The following is a 22,054-nucleotide window of genomic DNA, read 5'->3' as shown; positions in this document are numbered from 1 at the left end:
GACGGAGCTGAAAGAGTTTGACTAGGCAAGGTGCAAGCACAGAGGCACAGTTTTGGAGAACAATAGGAGGGACCCCATCAGGTCCATAAGCCTTCCAAGGGTTAAGGCCAGCGAGGGCATGGAAAATATCATTATGAAAAATTTTAATAGGTAGTGTGAAGTAGTCAGAGGGTGGAGAAGAGGGAGGAACAAGCCTTGAATCATCCAAGGTAGAGTTTTTTGCAAAGGTTTGAACAAAGAGTTCAGCTTTGGAAGTAAATGTGATAGCAGTGGTGCCATCTGGTTGAAATAAAGGAGGGAAAGAAGAAGAAGCAAAGTTATTGGAGATATTTTTGGCTTGATGCCAGGAGTCACGAGGGGAGTTAGATATTGAAGGATTTTGACACTTTTTGTTAATGAAGGAATTTTTGGCTAGTTGGAAAACAGACTTGGCATGGTTCTGGGCAGAAATATAAAGTGCATGAGATTCTGGTGATGGAAGGCTTAAGTACCTCTTGTGGGCCACCTCTCTATCATGTATAGCACAAGAACAAGCTGTATTAAACCAAGGTTTGGAAGGTTTAGGTCGAGAAAAAGAGTGAGGAATGTACGCCTCCACGCCAGACACTATCACCTCTGTTATGCGCTCGGCACACAGAGATGGGTCTCTGACATGGAAGCAGTAGTCATTCCAAGGAAAATCTGCAAAATACCTCCTCAGGTCCCCCCCACTAGCAGAGGCAAAATGCCAGAGGCACCTTCACTTAGGGAGATCCTGAGGAGGGATTGGAGCAATAGGATAAGATACAGATATGAGATTACGATTGGAGGAGCCCAACAGAGAAGAGAGGGTGACAGCATAAGCAGAAGGATTAGAGGTCAGGAAAAGGTCAAGAATGTTGGGCGTATCTCCAAGACGGTCAGGAATATGAGTAGGGTGTTGCACCAATTGCTCTAGATTGTGAAGGATAGCAAAGTTGAAGGTTAGTTCACCAGGATGGTCAGTGAAGGGAGAGGAAAGCCAAAGATGGTGGTGATCATTGAAGTCTCCAAGAATGGAGATCTTTGCAAAAGGGAAGAGAGTCAGAATGTGCTCCACTTTGGAAGTTAAGTCAGAGGAGTTAGGTGAGAGGTATACAGCACAGATAAATTTAGTTTGAGAGTGACTGTAGTTGTAGCCAGAAGGTGGAAGACTTGGAAGATTCAAGAACGTGGGCACGAGAGCAAGTTAAGTCGTTGCACACATAAACACAACATCCAGCTTTGGATAAAAAATGAGGATAGAGAAAGTAGGAGGGAACAGAAAAGGGGCTACTATCAGTTACCCCAGACACCTGAGTTTCAGTGAGGAAAAGAAGATTAGGTTTAGAAGAGGAGAGGTGGTGTTCTACAGATTGAAAATTAGATCTTAGATCACGAATGTTGCAGAAGTTAATGAAGAAAAAGTTGAGGTCAGTGTCAAGACATTTAGGGTCATTGTCAAAAGGGCAGTCCGACTTGGGGACATTTGTGGTCCTCTCCCCAGATGGGGACTCCGAGGCCGGTGTAGGAGGCGCCATGATAATTTTGAAATTTTGAGTGAAGGGTGAGTGTGTTATTAGGTGCTTGTAGTTTCGTGTGGAGGAAGAGAGTTGTCTTTAGAACACAAAGGGAAACATTCAGTGAGGTCACAGCTGGGTTTAAGTTCACAGCACCCCCTGATCCAGTGCTTTAGACCTCAGTGGGAGTAATTATCGTTTTGGCAGATGCCTACTGCCTCCTCCTGTGTGTATATATATATATATATATATATATATATATATATATATATATATATATATATATATATATATATATATATATATATATATATATATATATATATATATATATATATATATATGAAAGATTATTTTCCTTTTCAGTCATATGCATTTCTTTGCATTCCAGTCAGAAATTAATTACATAATGCCCATTCATCATTCCCTCACATCCTGCCTTACCCTGGACCCCACCTATGGTCTGACCATTTTGAATTGAGTGTTTAGGTGTGGTCCTTTCTGGGGATTCCCTGGCATATGGTGCTGCCACACTTATATCAAGACACCTTATGTTAGGTACTTCCCACCTCAATATTAAATGGTGTTGTAATATATTTACAATGTGATACTCTAAAAAGGCAAGTTAGTGTAATATATGTTTTTTTAATGATACTTTTATTTATTTTTATTTTTTTCTCCAATACTTGACAACACTTTCTCCAGGTGTTATCACATCTTGATGGGTGACCGAGTGAGGTCACACTCTTTATATTTTTACTTGCCTCTGATAGGCTGCTGGAGATGTGCCTTCTTCAAAGAAAGGAGCGGAACCACACCACCTCCCCACCCTGCACTTCCCATGTTAATCCATGGTCACTTCCCCTTGCACCACCAACCAGGATGGAAGCTACCTCTTCTGCTTGCTCTTGTCACCTCCACAGCTGAGAAAAAGAGCTTGCTTACTCAGAAAATAAGTATTGTTTTTGGAAGAAAAGGCTAATAAGGGCTTATTACTTGACCCCTCAAGAGCTGTTGTCCGAACAGTGAAAGCCACCAACATGCCTTGACTTTTACCACAATGGTGGTGTGGAAAACAATCGTAACTAAAGAATAAAAATATAACATAATAGTTTAAAAGGAAACCTATCACATTTAAAAGAAATTCACAGTGGAGAGAGAGAGAGAGAGAGAGAGAGAGAGAGAGAGAGAGAGAGAGAGAGAGAGAGAGAGAGAGAGAGAGAGAGAGAGAGAGAGAGAAGGGGGGAGCTTGACTAACTAACAGGAAAATTTTCCTCAAATTCTAATGATTCATAGGAAAGTATAGATAGATCTCTAATGGAAATAAATTTGCATGGAATGTAGATTGTATATATATATATATATATATATATATATATATATATATATATATATATATATATATATATATATATATATATATATATATATATATATATATATATATATATATATATATATATATATATATATATATATATATATATATATATATATATATATATATATATATATATATATATATATATAAAGAGAGAGAGAGAGAGAGAGAGATGGTGTGTGGGGAGTGAGGTTATCAGGGACATATAGTCTCTGATCTGACAATTGGCCAGTACAAGGTTTGGCAGTGCTACAAGCCGGGGAAGGACAATGCCTAAACACTCAATTCAGAATGGTCAGACCATAGTGATGGCTCTGACAGGAACAACTTCTGTATCAAACATGTATGTTGGACTGGTGGGTAGTTGGCCTGTCTTTGAGTGGTGAGGCTGGCCCTACCATCTTAAAAAACAGCCTTCCAGTTCTTTGTCCACTATCCAGTTACACCTTGGATAACATGTTCAATTTATTTTAAATAGAGTTTATATAGTGCTAAATATTTTCTTTACTGTGAGTCACAAAAGGTTGAAAGGCTCCAAATATTGTTCCTTGTGGAAAAAAGTTTCAGAATGGCTGTCCTAAACCAACCTTTCTATGAAACACCTTACCATCATCATCATGCCAAATGTGTTATAACATAAGCATGCTCGATACTCTTTCCATCTTTCATTGTTTTCTTATGCACATCTGTTTCTTTGAATCACTGTCAGCAAAGAACTGCTTCATCTTTTCCCACTGCTTCTTTATACACAGATGATGATCCTATTCCATAAGTTTCTTCATGAACAGAAACACCATGGTGCAACATTTGCTATACTTCCACTTTTCTTTTATTGTGTGACAGGGGACAAGAATATTGCCACTGTATTCCCTGCATGTAGTAAGATGTGACTAAAATGGCTGGAGTGAGGGTTCTATGAACAGACAAAGCAAAACATTACATGTAGGAATTCTAAATGTGTGGATGTAGTAAGTAAAAGGGAGATGATATAAAGAATATTTGTGGCACCAAGTTGGGTGTGCTAGTGCTGAGTAAAGCAGTGAATGTGTGTCTGATGTGTGAATTTAAGAATGTCAGGTGCGTTTAGGGGGAGAAAAGCCAAAGGATACGAAACTGGATCTTAGAGGATAATGTGGGCAAAGCTGGCATAGAAAGGATGACATAGAAAGAAATTTTTTTGGAATGGGGTTCATGAATATGTACACAATTATGGAATAGATATTGTACTGTTTGAAGACAAATATTTGGAATTGAAGTTGTGGTTGGAGTTGTTGGTTTACACAGTGTGCGAGGTAGAAATTAATTGAGGAAGAAACGGTTAGAATTATGCATGGAGCAAGAACTGGTGATTGGGAACACAATGTGTAAGAACAAGGATATCTGTGGGTATACATGGACTTAGCAGGTAAATAAAGTAGTGGTAGATAAAGCAATGATGGACTGTGTGATTGTGTAAATGAATGTGATGAAATATTTGTTGGATTTGAGAGTGCAGAGAGGAGCTGGTGGTGGTCAAGGATATACGACGAATGAATAGTGTTTACAAGGGGTTAAGGTAAAGTGAGCTGGATAAGAGGGAGAAGACAGAGTACCAGGAAAACATTCTGAATGTGTGGAATATAATGAAAGACTGGAAAGTAAGTAATGTGGAAGAAGAGTGGCGGTGTCTCAAAGGTGCAGGTGTCAGCTGTGCAGAGCAGGTATGTGGAATGAGACAGGTTGGAGGTGGTGAAAGGAAAGATAGTGAGAGATGGTGTGAGGAGGTCAGTGTGGCAGTAAAGGACACACACTTGGTGAGGTGCAGTGGTAATGTAGTGCTATCGCATCTAAGACTGTATTTATAGTTACCTCAAATGAAATGTATACAATGAACCCTCAATTTTTCATGGAATTATGTTCCAAAGGCAACCGTGAAGTGCTAAAGTCCATATTATATTGACACTACCTCTAAAATGCCTGTGGGCAAAATTTTGCTGAAACAGTTTTCCTGAATGATTCCTCATTCTTCTTTATGGACCTAACCATACTTTTGTTTATGCTGTAATGGCACCTTACTGTGGCATAGCTTCTCCCTTCCTGCAGTATGTCGAGGAGTTCAACTTTCTCCTTCAGCATCATAATGTTCCTCCTCTTCACTTCCTTGGCACTAGAAGGCTTACAAGATGCAGGGTATTTGGATTTGCTGAGAATTTGCAAAACCAGGAGAAATCAGCAAAAATAAGTATTGAATAGCTGAAGTGGGCATGGCGATGTAGCTAAGGCAGAAAAGTGTGGTGAATTGGGAACTGCAGGGTGGGGAGGTGGTGTGGTTACGCTCCTTTCTTTGAAGAAGGCACATCTCCAGCAGCCTATCAGAGGCAAGTAAAAATATAAAGAGTGTTTGGATTGGCTACTGGTAAGGCTCCAGCCAATTGTGTGCCACCTACCAATACGTCTGGATATTTCCTCGACCCACACCATGATTTATCTTGTATTTTATCAAATATAATAACGAATTTTTTGTGATAAAGTGGGATTTCCTGCATTGAAAAATAGTTAGGTTTCGATGAAAAAAACTGTAAAAGTAAACCGGTGATAACTGAACCGTGAAAAACTGAGGTTTCACTGTACAGCAAAAATTACAGAAGAAAAGTGCACATGGAAAAATATGGATACGTTTGAGTTTTGTATCCACCACCTATGTGCTGGAGTGTGATTATCTCATGTGTAATAGCAGTTGAGACACTTGTGCAGCTGTTCAAATACCTCCCACACCAGTGGTGGTCCAGCTTCCATGGGGGCAGTATCTGTAACTGACTGCTCCATCAGGATTTGTGTGGCCCATTGTTGCCTGATTTTGGACACTTACAATTTTGTTATTTGGGCTTTACCATGGGTCACCATAAGCTGAAAATGGAAAATAAAGCTTGTGCCTTGGTACAGCTGCAGCAGGAAGTGTCAGTGATATGTGTGGCAGCTAATCTTGGGGTGACCAGCAAAGCAATATATGAGCTTAAAAACTCCACTGCCACCTGCTACCCTCTTGCCTGGCAATGTAGCACCAAGGAAAGTTGACTCAGGATCCCAGAAGATTGCTTCCCCACATACAGACAAACTCATACAACATAAGAGTTTGCTGTGTGTGATATGTATCTGGTAGATGATTTCATGCCCTCTTTTCACTATAGTCTACATGCACAAAAGTGTCTCTTGGGGGCAGTTTTCACCCTGGGGGAAAATTCACACTGTGTCTGTTCTATGTTATGACTGTAGGACCATCTGAGCCTGTGTGCAATGGACTAATCACATGGCCATGGCATGTTTAAAAGATAGAGGATATAGCCAGCTGAGAATATGTTGGATTAAACTATGCCAGAGTATTGATGGTCAGCTTCCATCTCCAGTGTATGATTACCTTTGTATGGAGCACAGACACTTACAGTAACATGAATTGATTCTTTGCTGTAAGTGCATGAGATGTAGTCACTAGTGTAGTTATTGCAAGAGTGGAAAGTGTGTGTGGGTGACCAGTTGCAAACAGTTTGGTTGGCCACAGAAGTATTTAAGGAAACCCTGATACCCAAATATTTATTATCATCCATGGGCCACCTTGCAAATTTTCATAACCATGCACCTTTAAGTAGAGAATGTCAAGGAATGACCGTATTGTCTTTTTGCCCATGTGGCTTAACAAAAATACTATTGACTCAGTCTGGTCCATGCTGCCTTAATATTTGATGCACTGTCTATTTGCTCATAGCAGTTCACATTTTTATCTGCTGCTAATCCTTATGTCTGACTTTGGATAAAGTATGGAGCGGGACTTTGCTTTTGTAGGACTTTAATTTATATCAGACTTGCTAAGGGCATAATTTGTTCATTATTTTGAGGTTTTATTTTATGAATGATTGTTTGAATTTAAGTATTTTGGATTTATAATTACCTAATCAGAATGTAAGTGGAATGTATGGAAATGTTAGTCAGTTTTGTTTTTGTGTGTCAGCACATTTGTGAGTCATGTTTATTAAAGTGGAAGTGAGGCTCATTAAAATATAAGTTGGAGTCAGGTAAATTTTTCAGAGCACAGAAATTTACTTCCAGGAATCTATTCAGGAATCTGCATGCAATGTTGGATGAGGGTTGTAAGATACACCATTTGAGATATATCCAAAACCTGATAGTTCCCTCACTGTACACTAAATGGAAAAGTATTATATGTAATGCCTGTGCAGAAAATGAATTTTCACATTGTTGATGCGTTTGAAATATGCTGTGGTAGCTTGTGAAGTGATTGAGTCATGAAGGGAGGAAGTCTGGACTCAAATAAATTTTCTTAGAAGACTTCTAGTAATGTCTTACATTGGAAAATACTTAGAACACTTAGGATAGTTTGTAACAAGAATTTTTTAAGTATATTCCAATTGCGTTCATTACCCTTTTCAACCGTAGGTTGATGGGGCTAAGGCTGAATGATGTGTGTGTGTGTGTGTGTGTGTGTGTGTGTGTGTGTGTGTGTGTGTGTGTGTGTGTGTGTGTGTGTGTATTTGTGTGGTGGGGGGGGGATGCCTTGTCTGGACCACTTTGTGAGGAATTGTTGGCTTGGTATATAGAAAGAACTGCATTTATTGCACAACTTTGATTGTAACTAATAATAGTAATTATATTTATAGCACCAAGTATGAAGATGAATACCAGTGGGTTGGTCCTTCTGCCAAAGGAGAAACCTATGCCCTTTGTCGCTGGTGCATGGTGGACATATGTATCAAGTCGGTGGGTGCAAAGGGTTTGCGAGACCATGAGATAACAGGACGCCACAAACAAAAAGCCAGTGACCATACCCCACCCCCTCAGCTTACAGCACCAGCACCACCACCAGCAGTATCTTCACAGCTATCTCCATCACCACCACCAGCACCACCACCACCTGCACCACCATCAGCACCACCACCAGCACCACAATCTGCACCACCACCACCATCATCATCAACTACGCCACAGCTTACCAAGTATGTATAAATGTCACAAGTTAGCATGCATATATTCAGAAGGTTTTAAAATGTCTGTGCTTGATTCAGGAGACTACCATAGACTTTGCAACCTGATAATGTATCATTTAAGGGAATATGACTCATGCATATAAACATGAATGGAATCTTCTAAAATGATAATATATTTTAACTGAAATCAGTCTATCCTTATGTACATACAAGCTCTGGTTCACTCTGGTTAGTGAGAAGTTTGGTATGATAAGGCAACTTTTCCAGTAGTTCACAATCTCCTTAGAACCAAGCAGTTTTCAACACATTTTCTTCTATGCAGTCCCCTAAGGGCCTCAGGATCTTATGGCCCACATACTGTGTGTGGAAAGCTACATATCTGCATTAATGACCATATTTGGAAATATGGGTGGGTATAGGGGCAGACAAGGGCAAGGGCCATTTGTGGGCAGTAATACAAACATTGTAGGCAAAAACAATGTGCCACTAAACAATCAGTCATATTTCAAGAATACAGAATGATCTTTATATAAGTAACTCAAATGAAAAAAATAAAAAAAACCATGTATATGCAAGTAGAGATTGGAAATATGATCTAAGGCCACAGCTGTTGCAAAAATTAATGAAGAAAAGTTGATGGGGGTGTTGAGACACTTGGGGTTGATACCAGAAGAGCAATCTGACCTGGGAACATTTGTGACCCAGACAGGGACTCCTGGGCTGGTGTTGGAGTTGCCATTTTGAAAATTTTGAATTTTGACTTGAGAGGTGTATGTGTGTGTTACAAGCATGTAGTGTTGAATGAAGGAGGAAAGTTGTCTTTAAAGGGCAGATTGTGATTGCCTCCTTGTGTTGTGAGAGACAAAGGGAAACATTCTAGGAGATCACAGCTGGGTCACAGATAAGGTCACAGAATCCCCTTGTCCATTGTTTGTGAGACCTCCCTTGGAGTAAGTATAATTTTGGCAGGTGTCTACTGTCTTAGCAACTCATCAGATCTCAACCCTATTGAGAATTGGTGGTCCTATATGAAAAGAAAATCTGTGAAACATCTTCAGTTACTTGCCTTGGTGAAGCTCTGTGCAAAATGTGGGAAAATTACCTGGCTTGCAGGTATTTCAAGAAACTATGTTTCTATGCCTAAAAGGCTATAAATAATTATCATAGCAAAGGATGGAGTCTTAAAGGGACCAACTGAGTTATTTTCCATTTTTGTTATTTTTGAACCAAACCATCAAAAAATTTTTAACTATAAAGTTCCTTTAGATAAGTTAAGTTATATGTATAAGTTTCATTAAATTTTGAACAATATTTTTTCTTTTTTATAATGAAAATATTAAAAATTGAGTTTTAGGTTTTTGCATATTTTGACAATTTTTTTCTTGGATTTTCTTGAAAACTTGTCACTTTGAGGGTTTTCTAAGAAAATTATGTGATAGAATCTTAATTTTCTATTTCATTGAGAAAAATCCAAATTTTTTCCTCATTTGGCTATTTCTCTAAAGTTAGAAAAAATACACTCAGTCAAAATTCTGTCACATAAAATCCAGGTCAAGATCTCTGTCACACTGCTACATCACAGCGAATGTTAGGACAAAACATACACTGAAGCAGTTCTAGTGTATGTGGTATGACTATGATAAGAATTATTGTGTGGCTCTTGTGATGTAAGTGATATGTGGTGTGGCTGTGAGTGACATTGCTTGTTGAGTGGAACCTCTGTTACCGAACATCACAACTTGGTTTTTGAACAATAAATTTTACTCATAATTGCTTTGGTTACTGTACCATAATTCAGTTTTTGAACAAAGTTATTTGGTTTCAAATACTACAAGATGTAGCAAAAGCTGCCATTTATTACCGATTTATAGTTCCTATAAATATTTCCTTCATTTTTATATATTTGGAGGAGAGAGAAAGGGTAAGATAGTAATTAAATCTTTGAAATAAGTTAAATGTGATCCCATTGAAGAACCTCGATGTAAACAAACAAGGTTTGGTGCTTGGGAGTAATCCCGAGCTTCCTGTGGCTCTCTGTGACCCACAATGCCATCATTACTGGACAGCTGCATTTTTCCAGTAGCTTTTCCCAGCAGCAAGATGACAAAGTGTTTTGATCACCTTCATTTTGGCGGTGAGTGGCTTGCTCTTCTCTGTGTCACCCCGTAAGGCTTCCCTTACTTGATCGGTGACAAAGAGAATGCCTGCATGGTCTAAACAATATCTTTTGATGAGTTATGTGTCACTAACTTCATTCAATACTTCCTTTCTGGATAAAAAATTTCTAAGCTGGAGATGATGTGAAGCGGCCATCTCAACAGTGGGAGCGTTGGTCATTACTCACTAAAACATTGTGGACTGGTGTCTGAGAATGGATTCATCTATTTTACATTGATTCCTATGGGGAAAATAGTTTCAGTTTTTTAACATTTCGGATTTTGAATGACATTCGGGAATGAATGGAGTAATCCCGAGGTTCCTGTGGTGCTCTCTGTGACCCACAATGCCATCATTACTGAACAACTGCATTTTTCCAATAGCTTTTCCCAGCAACAAGATGTCTCACCTTCATTTTGGCAGTGATTGGGTTACTCCTCCGTGTAACTCTGTAAGGCTTCCCTCACTAGATCAATCTAAACAGTATCTTTTGATGAGTTCTGTGTCACTAAGTTCATTCATTACATCCTTTCTGGATAAATAACTTGTGAACTGGAGATGTTGTGAAGCAGCCATCATGGCTGTGGGAGTGCCTGTCATAAGCCGGTAAAAAAGTGTAGGCTGGTGCCTGGGAATGGATTAATCAATTTTACATTGATTCCTAGGGGGAAAAATAATTTTGGTTTTTGAACACTTCAGATTTGAAATGACATTCAAAAACTAATTAAGTTCGAGAACCAAGGTTCCAATATATATATATATATATATATATATATATATATATATATATATATATATATATATATATATATATATATATATATATATATATATATATATATATATATATATATATATGCTTTTTTTGTGTATGTTTATACAAGTATTTAATTTCTGAAATAGGTATGCTTATCTACAATAGTGTGGGTGAATGTTGAGGTCTTCCCTTGTGTTAGGATTCTTTTTATTCAGTAATTCTTTTAGTAATCAAGAATTTGATGTTGTGTTATTTTAGTGCAGTGTATCCTGTCCTGGAGGTAGAAGGGGTGGTAGAACAGCACAATGAAGAGCTGCGTGGTTCACCTCGTCCCATGACACCTCAGACTCCAAACACCCCACTAAGTCCTCAAGGGGAGGAGGAACTGCCAGATCCACAATCTGAACTGCTAGATTTTGGTGCCCAGCTGCCTACATCTACTACTCACACTCTGTCAGCTGCTGTGCGTTCAGTCTCTTCACAACCAAAGGTATTGACTTATAAAGTAGATGATACAGAAGTAGTATGAGCAGTGAACATCCATTAGCAAGTTAGACAAAAGTATATATGTGGAAACTGAACAAAAGCTCAATCAAATCTTGTATACTATGTCCAGTAAAATAATAGTTTTGATATTACAGTGTCACTAAATTAAATCAACACTTAGATCTTACTCCATTTTTTTTTTTCTGGCTAGATTGTTTAGCTTAAAGTAAGAAGCATTAGTATAAAATATCTTTTATTTTCCTTTATCACTTTATCCTTGATCATCCCTTTTGTAATTCATCCTTCCAATCTTATAATTTCTTTCAGATTCAACTTTGTGCAGTTTTATCCTGTGATTTTAATCCATCACCCTGAATTCTTGAAAAGTTTTCATTGTCTCTGGCTTTTCCCCATCTCTGTTGTTGTTAACATTCACTGTTAGATTTTTAAGTGGTGTTATGCTTCAGTGTATGTTCTTTTATATTTCTGGATTTCTTTTCTGAATGAATTTTTGTCTGCAGCTGTTGAATTTGCAATAGTCATTTTAAGTAATTGTATATTTTTTTCCAGGTTGGAGAGTTGTTAATCATAGAGTATGATAACCCAGACATGTGTGGTGCACCTGTGCCTTTGTCATCCAAGACTACAAGTGGATCAGGTGCCATAGTAAAGAGAGAATCAGAAGAAAAATACACAGTGAGCACAGATGATTTGACTTGCAATGTTTGCGGTCAAGAATATGCTCAGTGGACACAACTGAAAAAACATTTGCTGGATCACATACTCATTGCTCAAAATTCATCTGATGGCAAAGCAAAGGTTAGTAATAGTAAACTCTATGTTGCTATACTTGTGGTCCTGGTGACTGAAGGTTGCATCACTTGTACATTGGCAATGTACCTGTGTCTGAAACTGTGCATATTATATTCTTTAGGAACATTTACCTCTATTGATAATATATATAGGCAGCATTTATTATTTTGTTATGTGAAACAGAATTGCCAATAATAAGTGGTATTTGCCTTTGCTCCCTGTTTATTTGTTATTAATAGTGAAAGATATTCTTAAAGTGTACTGCATGCATGGTTTCCAATTGGTAGGTTGTTAAAGTACAATGATGCAACCTTCATTCTTCATGACAGCAACTATAGTTATATCATTTGTCTTTTGTTATATTTAAGTCAGAATATTATGATGGCTTTTACTGATGTACATGATTGTAAACATATTTTTAAACCAAGATTTGGTTTCTTTGTGCAAGGAAGTCTTGAATAAAGAAAAAGTTGCATGCATACAACACACATTCTTTAATTATAAGAATTTACACTCCATGACCATATTTTGAACTCAAAATATCAATTCTGATACTTTGTTGCAATAACAGTGCACCAAAAACAGTTGTAAGACATATGTAATATTGTCATATTGTATAGCTTCTAAAATGTGTCTTAATTCATCACACTTTGACCAAGGTGCTCTTCCAGTCTAGAATTGATTGCAAGATGCAATTTCAGACATCTATCAAAATAGTAAGCATGAATAAAGAGCAGCAATACCTAAGTGTCATCAAATTAGAGACCTACAGTCAGGTTGCTGTTAATACACAAAATTGTAACATGAATTGTGTCTAATGTCGGGGTCAGTTTGCTCTAAAGTCAAACTGTAATGCAGGGAATTTAAATCCTAATGCAGGGAATGGGCTGCAACAAGCTGTAAAGAAATAGGATAACTAGTTTAGTGAGAAGGGCAGACTGCAGTCCCCACTGCTGCTGCCACACAGTGATGATTTTAGTGAGAAGGGCAGGCTACAGCTACTGCTCCTACCATCATTGCCACTGCCATTGCTATACACAGTGATGCAAGTTAATGAGAAAAGTGGGCTGCATTTGTTGCTACTGCCATACAAAGTGATGTGAATTTAATGAGAAGGGCAGACTGCAGGTGCTGCTGCTGCTGTCGCAGCCACTGGCATTGTTCACAGTGGCATCAACAGGGAGCACTCATCTGCTGCATGTGTAAACATTTGGTCAGCATGGCATTTTAGTCATTGTTACTGTACTCTATTGACTTTTATCCATTATCCTTTTGATATTTCATGAACTCTTATGTATTTATTACCTGCAGTTATATGTATAAAAAAAATTTGAATGTTATAGGTAGTCTGAAAATATTTTATATAAATTTTTGAGGGATCTCTTTCAACCAGGTTGGAACCATAGGTAATTTCTTGCTATTGCTTTCATTAAAACTCTAATGTGAATCACATCTAATGTGTGGTGATAGCAGAGCCAGACCTCAAGTCACTGGCGACCTGACTGTACTAATTGAACTTATAGTCACATTGATGGGCCCAGACGAAATAAGCCCTGTCTGTTTTAATGTTATGGCCTGCTTATCAATTATGCCATATCCCAGCTAAAAGCAGACACATTAAACCTTGCACTAAAACTTTGAACAATAATTATTTATAACTACTTTTCTCATAATTAGAATAAACACCATGAGAAACATATCTATGGCCTGATGGTGCAATGGTCAGCATGCCTTATTCACAACTGCAAGGTCTCGGGTTTGATTCCTGGTCTTGGCTATGAGTCTTTGGAGGGACTTCTTTGTTGTGTAGACACTTTTCACCTAACTGTGATTAGGTACCTGGTGCAAATTGGGACTTGTGACTTGCTGCTTACTGGTGAGAAACATACTCCTGAAAAAATATACCCGGGGTGGCCTGATCATCCTGGGCTTGGTCTTCCAGGTTGTTAGCACTATGCGACAGCAAAAATATCATAGCATAGATATTTACTTAGGATTAATGAGTATATTTTGAGCTGGTAAGGCTGTCTAGTACTTGATATAAATGATACAAATGGTATAAATGATTAAATTATTATGTATGTGATTTCAAATTGTGCATTTGTGGTGTACTCGGATGCACCAAATATTACACCAAGATTTTCAAACAAAATTGATTTATAATTGCTTCCCTTAATTGTCTTTTTTGTAATTACTATACATCACTGATAGTCATAGCTTGTGTAAATACCTCAAAAATTACACATTTATAATTTAAATGAAACATATGTGACTAGATTATAACATTCTTTCACCTCTCTCCCTCCATTCTCTCTCTCTCTCTCTCTCTCTCTCTCTCTCTCTCTCTCTCTCTCTCTCTCTCTCTCTCTCTCTCTCTCTCTCTCTCTCTCTCTCTCTCTCTCTCTCTCCATATTTCTTTAGGTTCTTACAAATTATTAAAGTCACAAGTTTTTTTGTGACTTTGTATATGTACTTACAGTAGTGTTTACATTATGTGAATACCATTAAATGTTTAGGAAATTTAAATAGATGATAGAGGAAAGAAACTATAAACAAACTTTAGTTGAAAGCTGTAGTGCAGTGTTTTGCATTTTGCTTATGCTGTCACCCACTCTTCTACATTGGGCTCCTCTGATCACAATCTCATATCTGTAGCTTTTCCTATCGCTCCAGTCCCTCTTCAGGATCCCCCTGAGCAGAGGTGCCTCTGGCATTTTGCCTCTGCCAGTTGGGAGGACCTGAGAAGGTATTTTGCTGATTTTTCCTTGGAATGACTACTTCCATGTCAGAGACCCATCTCTGTGTCCCAAGCACATAACAGAGGTGATAGTGTTTGGCATAGAGGTGTACATTCCTCACTCTTTTTTCTCAACCTAAATCTTCCAAACCTTGGTTTAAAACAGCCGGTTCTCATGCTAACAATGATAGAGAGGTGGCCCATAAAAGGTACTTAAGCCTTCCATCATCAGAATCTCGTGCACTTTATATTTCTGCCTTGAACAATGCCAAGTCTGTTCTCCAACTAGCCAAAAACTCCTTCATTAATATAAAGTGTCAAAATCTTTCAAGATCTAACTCCCCTTGTATCTTCTGGCATCTAACCAAAAATATCTCCAGTAACTTTGCTTCTTCTTCCCTCCTATATTTCAACCAAATGATACCACTGCTATCACATCTATTTCTAAAGCTGAACTCTTTGCTCAAACCTTTGCTAAAAACTCTACCTTGGATGATTCAAGGCTTGTTCCTCCCTCTCCTCCACCCTCTGACTACTTCACACTACCTATTAAAATTCTTTGCAATGATGTTTTCCATGCCTTCGCTGGCCTTAACCCTCAGAAGTCTTATGGATTTGATGGGGTCCCTCCTATTGTTCTCCAAAACTGTTCTTCCGTGCTTGCACCTTGCCTAATCAAACTCTTTCAACTATGTCAACATCTACCTTTCCTTCTCGCTGGAAGTTTGCCTACATTCAGCCTATTCTTAAAAAGAGTGACTGTTCTAATCCCTCAAACAACTGTCCTGTTGCTTTAATTTCCTGCCTATCTAAAATTTTTGAATCTATCCTCAACAGGAAGATTCTTAAACATCTATCACTTCACAACCTATCTGATTGCCAGCATGGGTTCTGTCACGGCCGCTCTACTGGTGATCTGGCTTTCATTTCTGAGTCTTGGTCAATCTCTTTTAGAAATTTTGGTGAAACTTTTGATGTTGCCTTAGACATATCAAAAGCTTTTGATAGAGTCTGGCACAAAGCTTTGATTTCTAAACTACCCTCCTACACCTTCTATCCTTTTCTCTGTAACCTCGTCTCAAGTTTCCTTTCTGACTGTTCTATAGCTGCTATGGTAGATGGTCCTTGTTCTTTTCCTAAGTCTATTAACAGTGGTATTCCTCTGGGTTCTGTCCTGTCACCTACTCTCTTCCTGTTATTTATCAGTGACCTCCTAAACCAAACTTCTTGTCCTATCCACTCATATGCTGATGATACCAAGCTGCACTTTTCCATGTCTTGTCATAGACGTCCAACCCTTCAGGAAGTAAACATTTCACACAGGAAAGCCACAGAATGCCTGATTTCTAATCTTTTTAAAATTTCTGATTGGGGCAGAGCAAACTTAGTATTGTTCAATGCCTCAAAACTTAATTCCTCCATCTATCAACTCAACACAACCTTCCAGACAACTATCCTCTCTTCTCCAACAACACTCAACTATCCCCCTCTTTTACACTGAACATCCACAGTCTGTCCTTTATTTATGATCTAAACTGGAAACTTCACATTTCATCTCTAGCTAAAACAGCTTCTATGAAGTTAGGCATTCTGAGATGTCTCCTCCAGTTTTTCTCATCCCCCCTAGCTGTTAACTCTGTACAAGGGCCTTATCCATCCATGTATGAAGTATGTGCCACATATCTGGGGCGGTTTCCACTCATACTACTCTTCTAGACAGGGTGGAATCAAAAGCTTTCTGTCTTATCAACTCCTCTCCTCTAACTGACTGTCTTCAGCCTCTTTCTCTCATTGCCACAATGTTGCATCTCTAGCTATCTTCTACTGCTATTTTCATCTTAACTGCTCTTCTGCTTTTGCTAACTGCTCTTGCTAACTGCATGCCTCCCCTCCTCCTGCAGCCTCGCTGTACAAGACTTTCTTCTTTCTTTCACTCCATTTCTGTCTGCCTCTTTAATGCAAGAGTTGACCAGCATTCTCAATCATTCATCCCTTTTTCTGGTAAACTCTGGAACTCCTTGCCTGCTACTGTATTTCTACCTTCCTATGACTTGAATTCCTTCAAGAGGGAGGTTTCAAGACACTTATCCTTGAATTTTTTACTACTGCTTTGGGGCCTGTTCTGGGACTGGCACCTCAGTGGACTTTTTATTTATTTATTTATTTTTTTGCCTTGGCCAGTGTCCCTTCTGCATAAGAAAAAAAAAAAAAAACAGGATTCAGTCATACATTCCAATCATAAATATGAATTTATGATGGCATTTACTCTTGTAAAAACTAGCAATATGTAAGTCTTACAAATTATTGTAGAGAACATAAATACAGTAGAGTACACTACAATGAATATGATTAATTCCAGTGTAATGTTCGTTAGGGCAAATGTGCGTTATGGCAACTGAAGAACCTATGGGAAAAAATTAGTTGGTTCCAGGGAACTAGAAAATAATATAAAAAATTCCACAGTTTTTGAATAAATTCATCAAAATGAGCACATTTGCACTACTACATTTGAGATAACACAACAAACATATAGATTGCCCTAAACTAACCTTAGGTTATTGTGTGGATGAGCTTGTTTAGCTGCTAGCTGGTGGAGGTGGAGGTGGGTGTTTATGTTTATGTCATTAGTTCATGGAAAGTGGTGCTGTTGGCAGATAGATGATTAGCACCTTGCACAGCTGGTGAGTTAGTCTTGTGAGTTTTAGTTTGTTATTCTGATTAAATTTTTATTAAAATTTCAGTGCTTGCATGAGTGGCAAGTTCATCTTGCTAGTTTTGGTTTGTTATTCTGATGAAATTTTTACAAAAATTTCAGTGCTCACACGAGTGGCAAGTTTGTCTTGCCAGCTTTGGTTCATTATTCTGATTAATTTTTATTAGAATTTTGGTGCATTATGACAGTTGTATATTATAACAGCTGTGTGTTGTCATGTATCCTATTGTAGCTGGTTGAGGAAAGTAATTACAAGTGAATGTATCTTTCAGAATTGTAATACAAGGTTTGGTGTGTCTCCTCTCAACAAGAAATGGCGTGATTGGTGTAGAGGCCATGATGTTATCAAAGTGGGGTTGGGCATATTTCTCCTGGGCTCCATTGAAATTACTACAGTGATTCATAACTTATTAAGAGCAATCATTTGGACTGAGAAGGACTAAATTGGTGTAAATTGCAGTATCAAGGTTCTGTCATGAATTTACAACAAAATTATAGAGAAAGAATTATTGATGAGCAATTTGTTTGTCAAGCAAGCTGTCATAAACCACTTCCTGAATGATAGCATGATCCAAGTTCACCAACAGCAGTCTGTCAAGTTGAGCTTCAGGTAACATGATCATGGCCTGCAAGAGCTACCACTGACCAACCAGGACAACAGTTCTTGCTTAAGCTATGAGGATAGAGATTGTGCTTCTTTTTCTCCTTAGTGTGCTGTCAAGATCAGTGTCATTCATTTAATCTACCAAGGCCATCAGCTGGTCTTGCTGCCGTGGTGTTGGAAGTGGATGGATGGACATGGATATACAATGCTTGACAAGACAATGGAGTGCTATGAGCAATAGATGACCCAATCAGTCTGCATTTTTGCCAGCTGTGCTTGCTGTGGTTGTGTTGTGCTTAGGTAATGTTGTTGGAGTTAGTATTGAGCATTCTAATGTGGCTGTACATGTAAATACAGTGCATAATGAGAGGCTAGAGCAGTGTGAGTATATGGCCTTGTGCTTCTGTGTTGTGCAGTCTTGCTGCATTCCTAATTTTTAAGACTGGTAGTTGTGCATTCAAGGGAACTCATTTAAGTTTTTGTAAATTTTACTTAATTTGTATTATTTATATATATTTGCACTCAGATGATCATATACAACTTCTGTCAACAACAAAAAACTACAAAAATTGAATTAATCTCCATGCAAATTCCATCAAATATCTTGGAATGCTTCACATTACACTTCCGATTCAAATCACTTCACGCAGTTAACACTTAGTGATAAAACACATCCTATACAGATCCTGCTACTAATATTCAGTAAGGAAGCTCATCCTACATATATCCAATCCCCTCTATCAATATATAACACCAACATTTTACTCTGACTGCATTACTACTGTCTGGCTCTGCTTACTGGAACTGTGGCAGGTGGCTTGCCTATCTTGACCCTCTCTGGTATGACAGCTCTGTCTAGCTCGTCTCTGTCTTCTTCTTTCTATTCCAGTCTCCTACACCTCATAATATACATGTGATGTTAGAGCAACCTTTTGCCCCAACAAGGCTTCCATTGCTATAAGATTTATTTTGCAGTACTTCAATCATACGATTTATTTTCCTATAACTTTCAATAAGGTTAATATTCGGGTAACCATATTTATTTTCCCATACTTCGACTATACAATTCATTTTCCCTTAACCTTCAATAAGGTTCATTCTTGAGTAACTTTGATAATCACATCTAATCAAGAACAGGGAGGCAGCCTTTCCTGTGGTGTGCCAGCTGTCCATCTTGTCCACATCATTTGCTGCCGGTGACCTCTGCTTCCCTTGTATACTAATTTTGTGATAGCCACCTGGGTATTTCTTCTTGTAATCTGCTGCTGTTCTCTGGCTCTGTTAATCTTTTGATGACTTACTGCATCTTGTTCTCCCCGGTGGTCACGTTTTGTCTCTTATCTATTAGGGTGGTGATAGCTTCTTGTAATCTTGGTACCTGCTTCTGTCTTTATCATCTTTCCTCATTTATTCTTCTTACTTTTATACTTCCTTCTTAATTTCTTCATTCTTGTCTCATGCTTCTTCTTACGTGTTTCATTTCTTCTTGATTCTTGGGTTACAACAGCCAGATGAGCCTATGTTACCTCCAGCTGTGCTCACTGTGGTAGTGGTGCTTTAAGTCATGTGGCTGAACTTGGTTCAGAGTGCTTTTATGTAGCTGGACTTGGTGTTTGAGTGTTCAGAAGTGGTTGAACACAAACTATACAGTGCTTGACGAAAGACTGGAGTGGTATGAGGAGCCAGTGTTAGGACATGTCAGTGCTAGCTGTAGTTGTCCCTGTTGTGCTTGAGTGCTTCAGGTTAGCTGGATATGGTGTGGAATTGCTCTGTGGTGGCTGGATGCTAAACACAGTGCCTGAAGGGACAATCCTGATTTAGACTACATCCAGATCATGTGAGCTATGAAAAACCAGAGTCTCTCAGCCTGTCAATAGTGCTGTTTTAGTCTTGACCCTTGCTACAGTGTGCACTCTTGGTTTGGCCTTTGCTACAGTTTGCACTCTTTATCAGATGAATTCAGTTGTTGTATGTCAACAGTTGCTACAATGATGCTACCTTGTTGTTAGCTAGATTTTGTGGTTTGTCAGTGGTTTGTGTGTGTGTGTGTGTGTGTGTGTGTGTGTGTGTGTGTGTGTGTGTGTGTGTGTGTGTGTATTTAGTTGCATTTACCTAGTTGTAATTTACAGGCATGAGGTATGCTCATGTGGTCCCGTCTCCATATCTACACTTATCCAGTTTTTCCTTGAAGTTGTGCACACTCATTGCTGATACTACATCCTCACTTAGCTTGTTCCAAACTTCTATATTTCTCTATGAGAGACTATATTTTTTTATGTTGTTCAAGCATGTTCCTTTTCTTAGTTTTTTGCTGTCTCCTCGTGTGTAACTGGTATTTCTTGCTTCTCTTAGCAGCAGATTCTCATTATCTATTTTTTCCACTCTGTTTCACAATTTATAAATTAGTATTAAATATTCCCTTTCTTTTCTTTGTTCCTGTGTTGACAGATTAATTTCTTTTAAACTGTTTTCTTATGTTAATTCTTCCAGTTATGGAACCATCTTCATTGTCATCCATTGTATCCTTTCTAGTTTTTTTTTTACATGTTTCTTCTTGTGGGGAGACCACACTAGTTCCAGCTTTGGTGTAATCCTGGTGGTAATTATCTTTCTCATCATATCTTTATCTATATAGTGGAATGCTGCTCCAATATTTCTCACCATTTTATATGTATCTGAATATCTTTTCTACATGCTTCTCTGACTATTGACTATCCTGTATTATCACTTCCAGATCTTTTCTTGTACTTTTATTCTTTCTTCATTTACTATTTTATATGTCCATTTTTGTCTCTTTTTCAGTTTTTCCTATTTCCATTACTTGAGATATTTTCACATTAAATTCCATCTCCCAATTCTTACTTCAGCCCCAGATTCTATTTTATTTATTTATTTATTTTTTTTATTTCATTTTTTTTATAGGAGGGACACTGGCCAAAGGTAACAAAAATACAATAAAAAAAAGCCCAGAAAAGGGTCCAAAGCAGTAGTCAAAAATTGAAGGATAAGTGTCTTGAAACCTCCCTCCTGAAGGAATTCAAGTCATAGGAAAGTGGAAATACAGAAGCACGCATGGAGTTCCAGAGTTTACCAGAGAAAGGAATGAATAATTGAGAAAACTGGTTAACTCTTGCATTAGAGAGGTGGACAGAATAGGGGTGAGAGAAAGAGGAAAGTCTTGTGCAACGAGGCCGTGGAAGGAAGGGAGGCATGCAGTTAGCAAGATCAGAAGAGCAGTTAGCATGAAAATCGCAGTAGAAGACAGCTAGAGATGCAAAATTGTGGCGATGAAAGAGAAGCTGAGGACAGTTAGAGGAGAGGAGTTGAAGCAACAAAAAGCTTTTGATTCCATCCTGTCTAGAAGGGCGGTATGAGTGGAACCCCCACAGACGTAAAGCATACTCCATGCATTGACGGATAAAGCCCACCACAGCACCAATACCACCACACACCACAGCAGCAATAGAACGGTCAGAAAGGAAACTTGAGATGAAGTTACAGAGAGAAGGATAGAAGCCGTAGGAGGGTAGTTCAGAAATTGAAGCTTTGTGCCAGACTCTGTCAAAAGCTTTTGATATGTCCAAGGCAACAACAAAGATTTCACCAAAATCTCTAAAAGAGGATGACCAAGACTCAGTAAGGAGAGCCAGAAGATCACCAGTAGAATTTCAGTCTTTGTTGTTTCTTATATGTCTTTGTAATTTTGCATCATCTGCAAACAAGCTCATGTAACTCTTTACTCCTTCAGGCATATCATTTATATAGATTAGGAAAAGTACTGGTGCCAGCACTGATCCTTGTGTTACTCCACTATCTACTTTTCTCCATTTTGATTTCATATCTTTTACTACTATTCTCATTTCTCTTCCCTTTAAGTAACTTTTTTATTTTTCCATTTAATCCTGCTATATTT

The 22,054-nt window shown here is 38.2% G+C and overlaps 1 protein-coding gene across 4 annotated transcripts in view; it reads left to right on the top strand.

Annotated features, from left to right (window-relative positions):
- LOC135104187 (GDNF-inducible zinc finger protein 1-like) overlaps window positions 1-22,054 on the top strand; it is a 112,658-nt gene that overhangs the window by 23,528 nt on the left and 67,076 nt on the right. For all 4 annotated transcript variants that reach the window (XM_064011294.1, XM_064011292.1, XM_064011295.1 and 1 more), the window contains exons 3-5: window positions 7,548-7,883; window positions 11,047-11,278; window positions 11,845-12,093. In XM_064011294.1, the coding sequence (XP_063867364.1) occupies window positions 7,548-7,883; window positions 11,047-11,278; window positions 11,845-12,093 (817 nt within the window). The remainder of the gene's footprint in view (window positions 1-7,547; window positions 7,884-11,046; window positions 11,279-11,844; window positions 12,094-22,054) is intronic.

Source organism: Scylla paramamosain, chromosome 10, assembly GCF_035594125.1.
Source record: "Scylla paramamosain isolate STU-SP2022 chromosome 10, ASM3559412v1, whole genome shotgun sequence".
In the NCBI taxonomy this organism is placed as follows: Eukaryota; Metazoa; Arthropoda; class Malacostraca; order Decapoda; family Portunidae; genus Scylla; species Scylla paramamosain.
The sequence above is the reverse complement of the archived record's forward strand: the minus strand, read 5'-3'. Positions and strand labels throughout refer to the sequence as shown.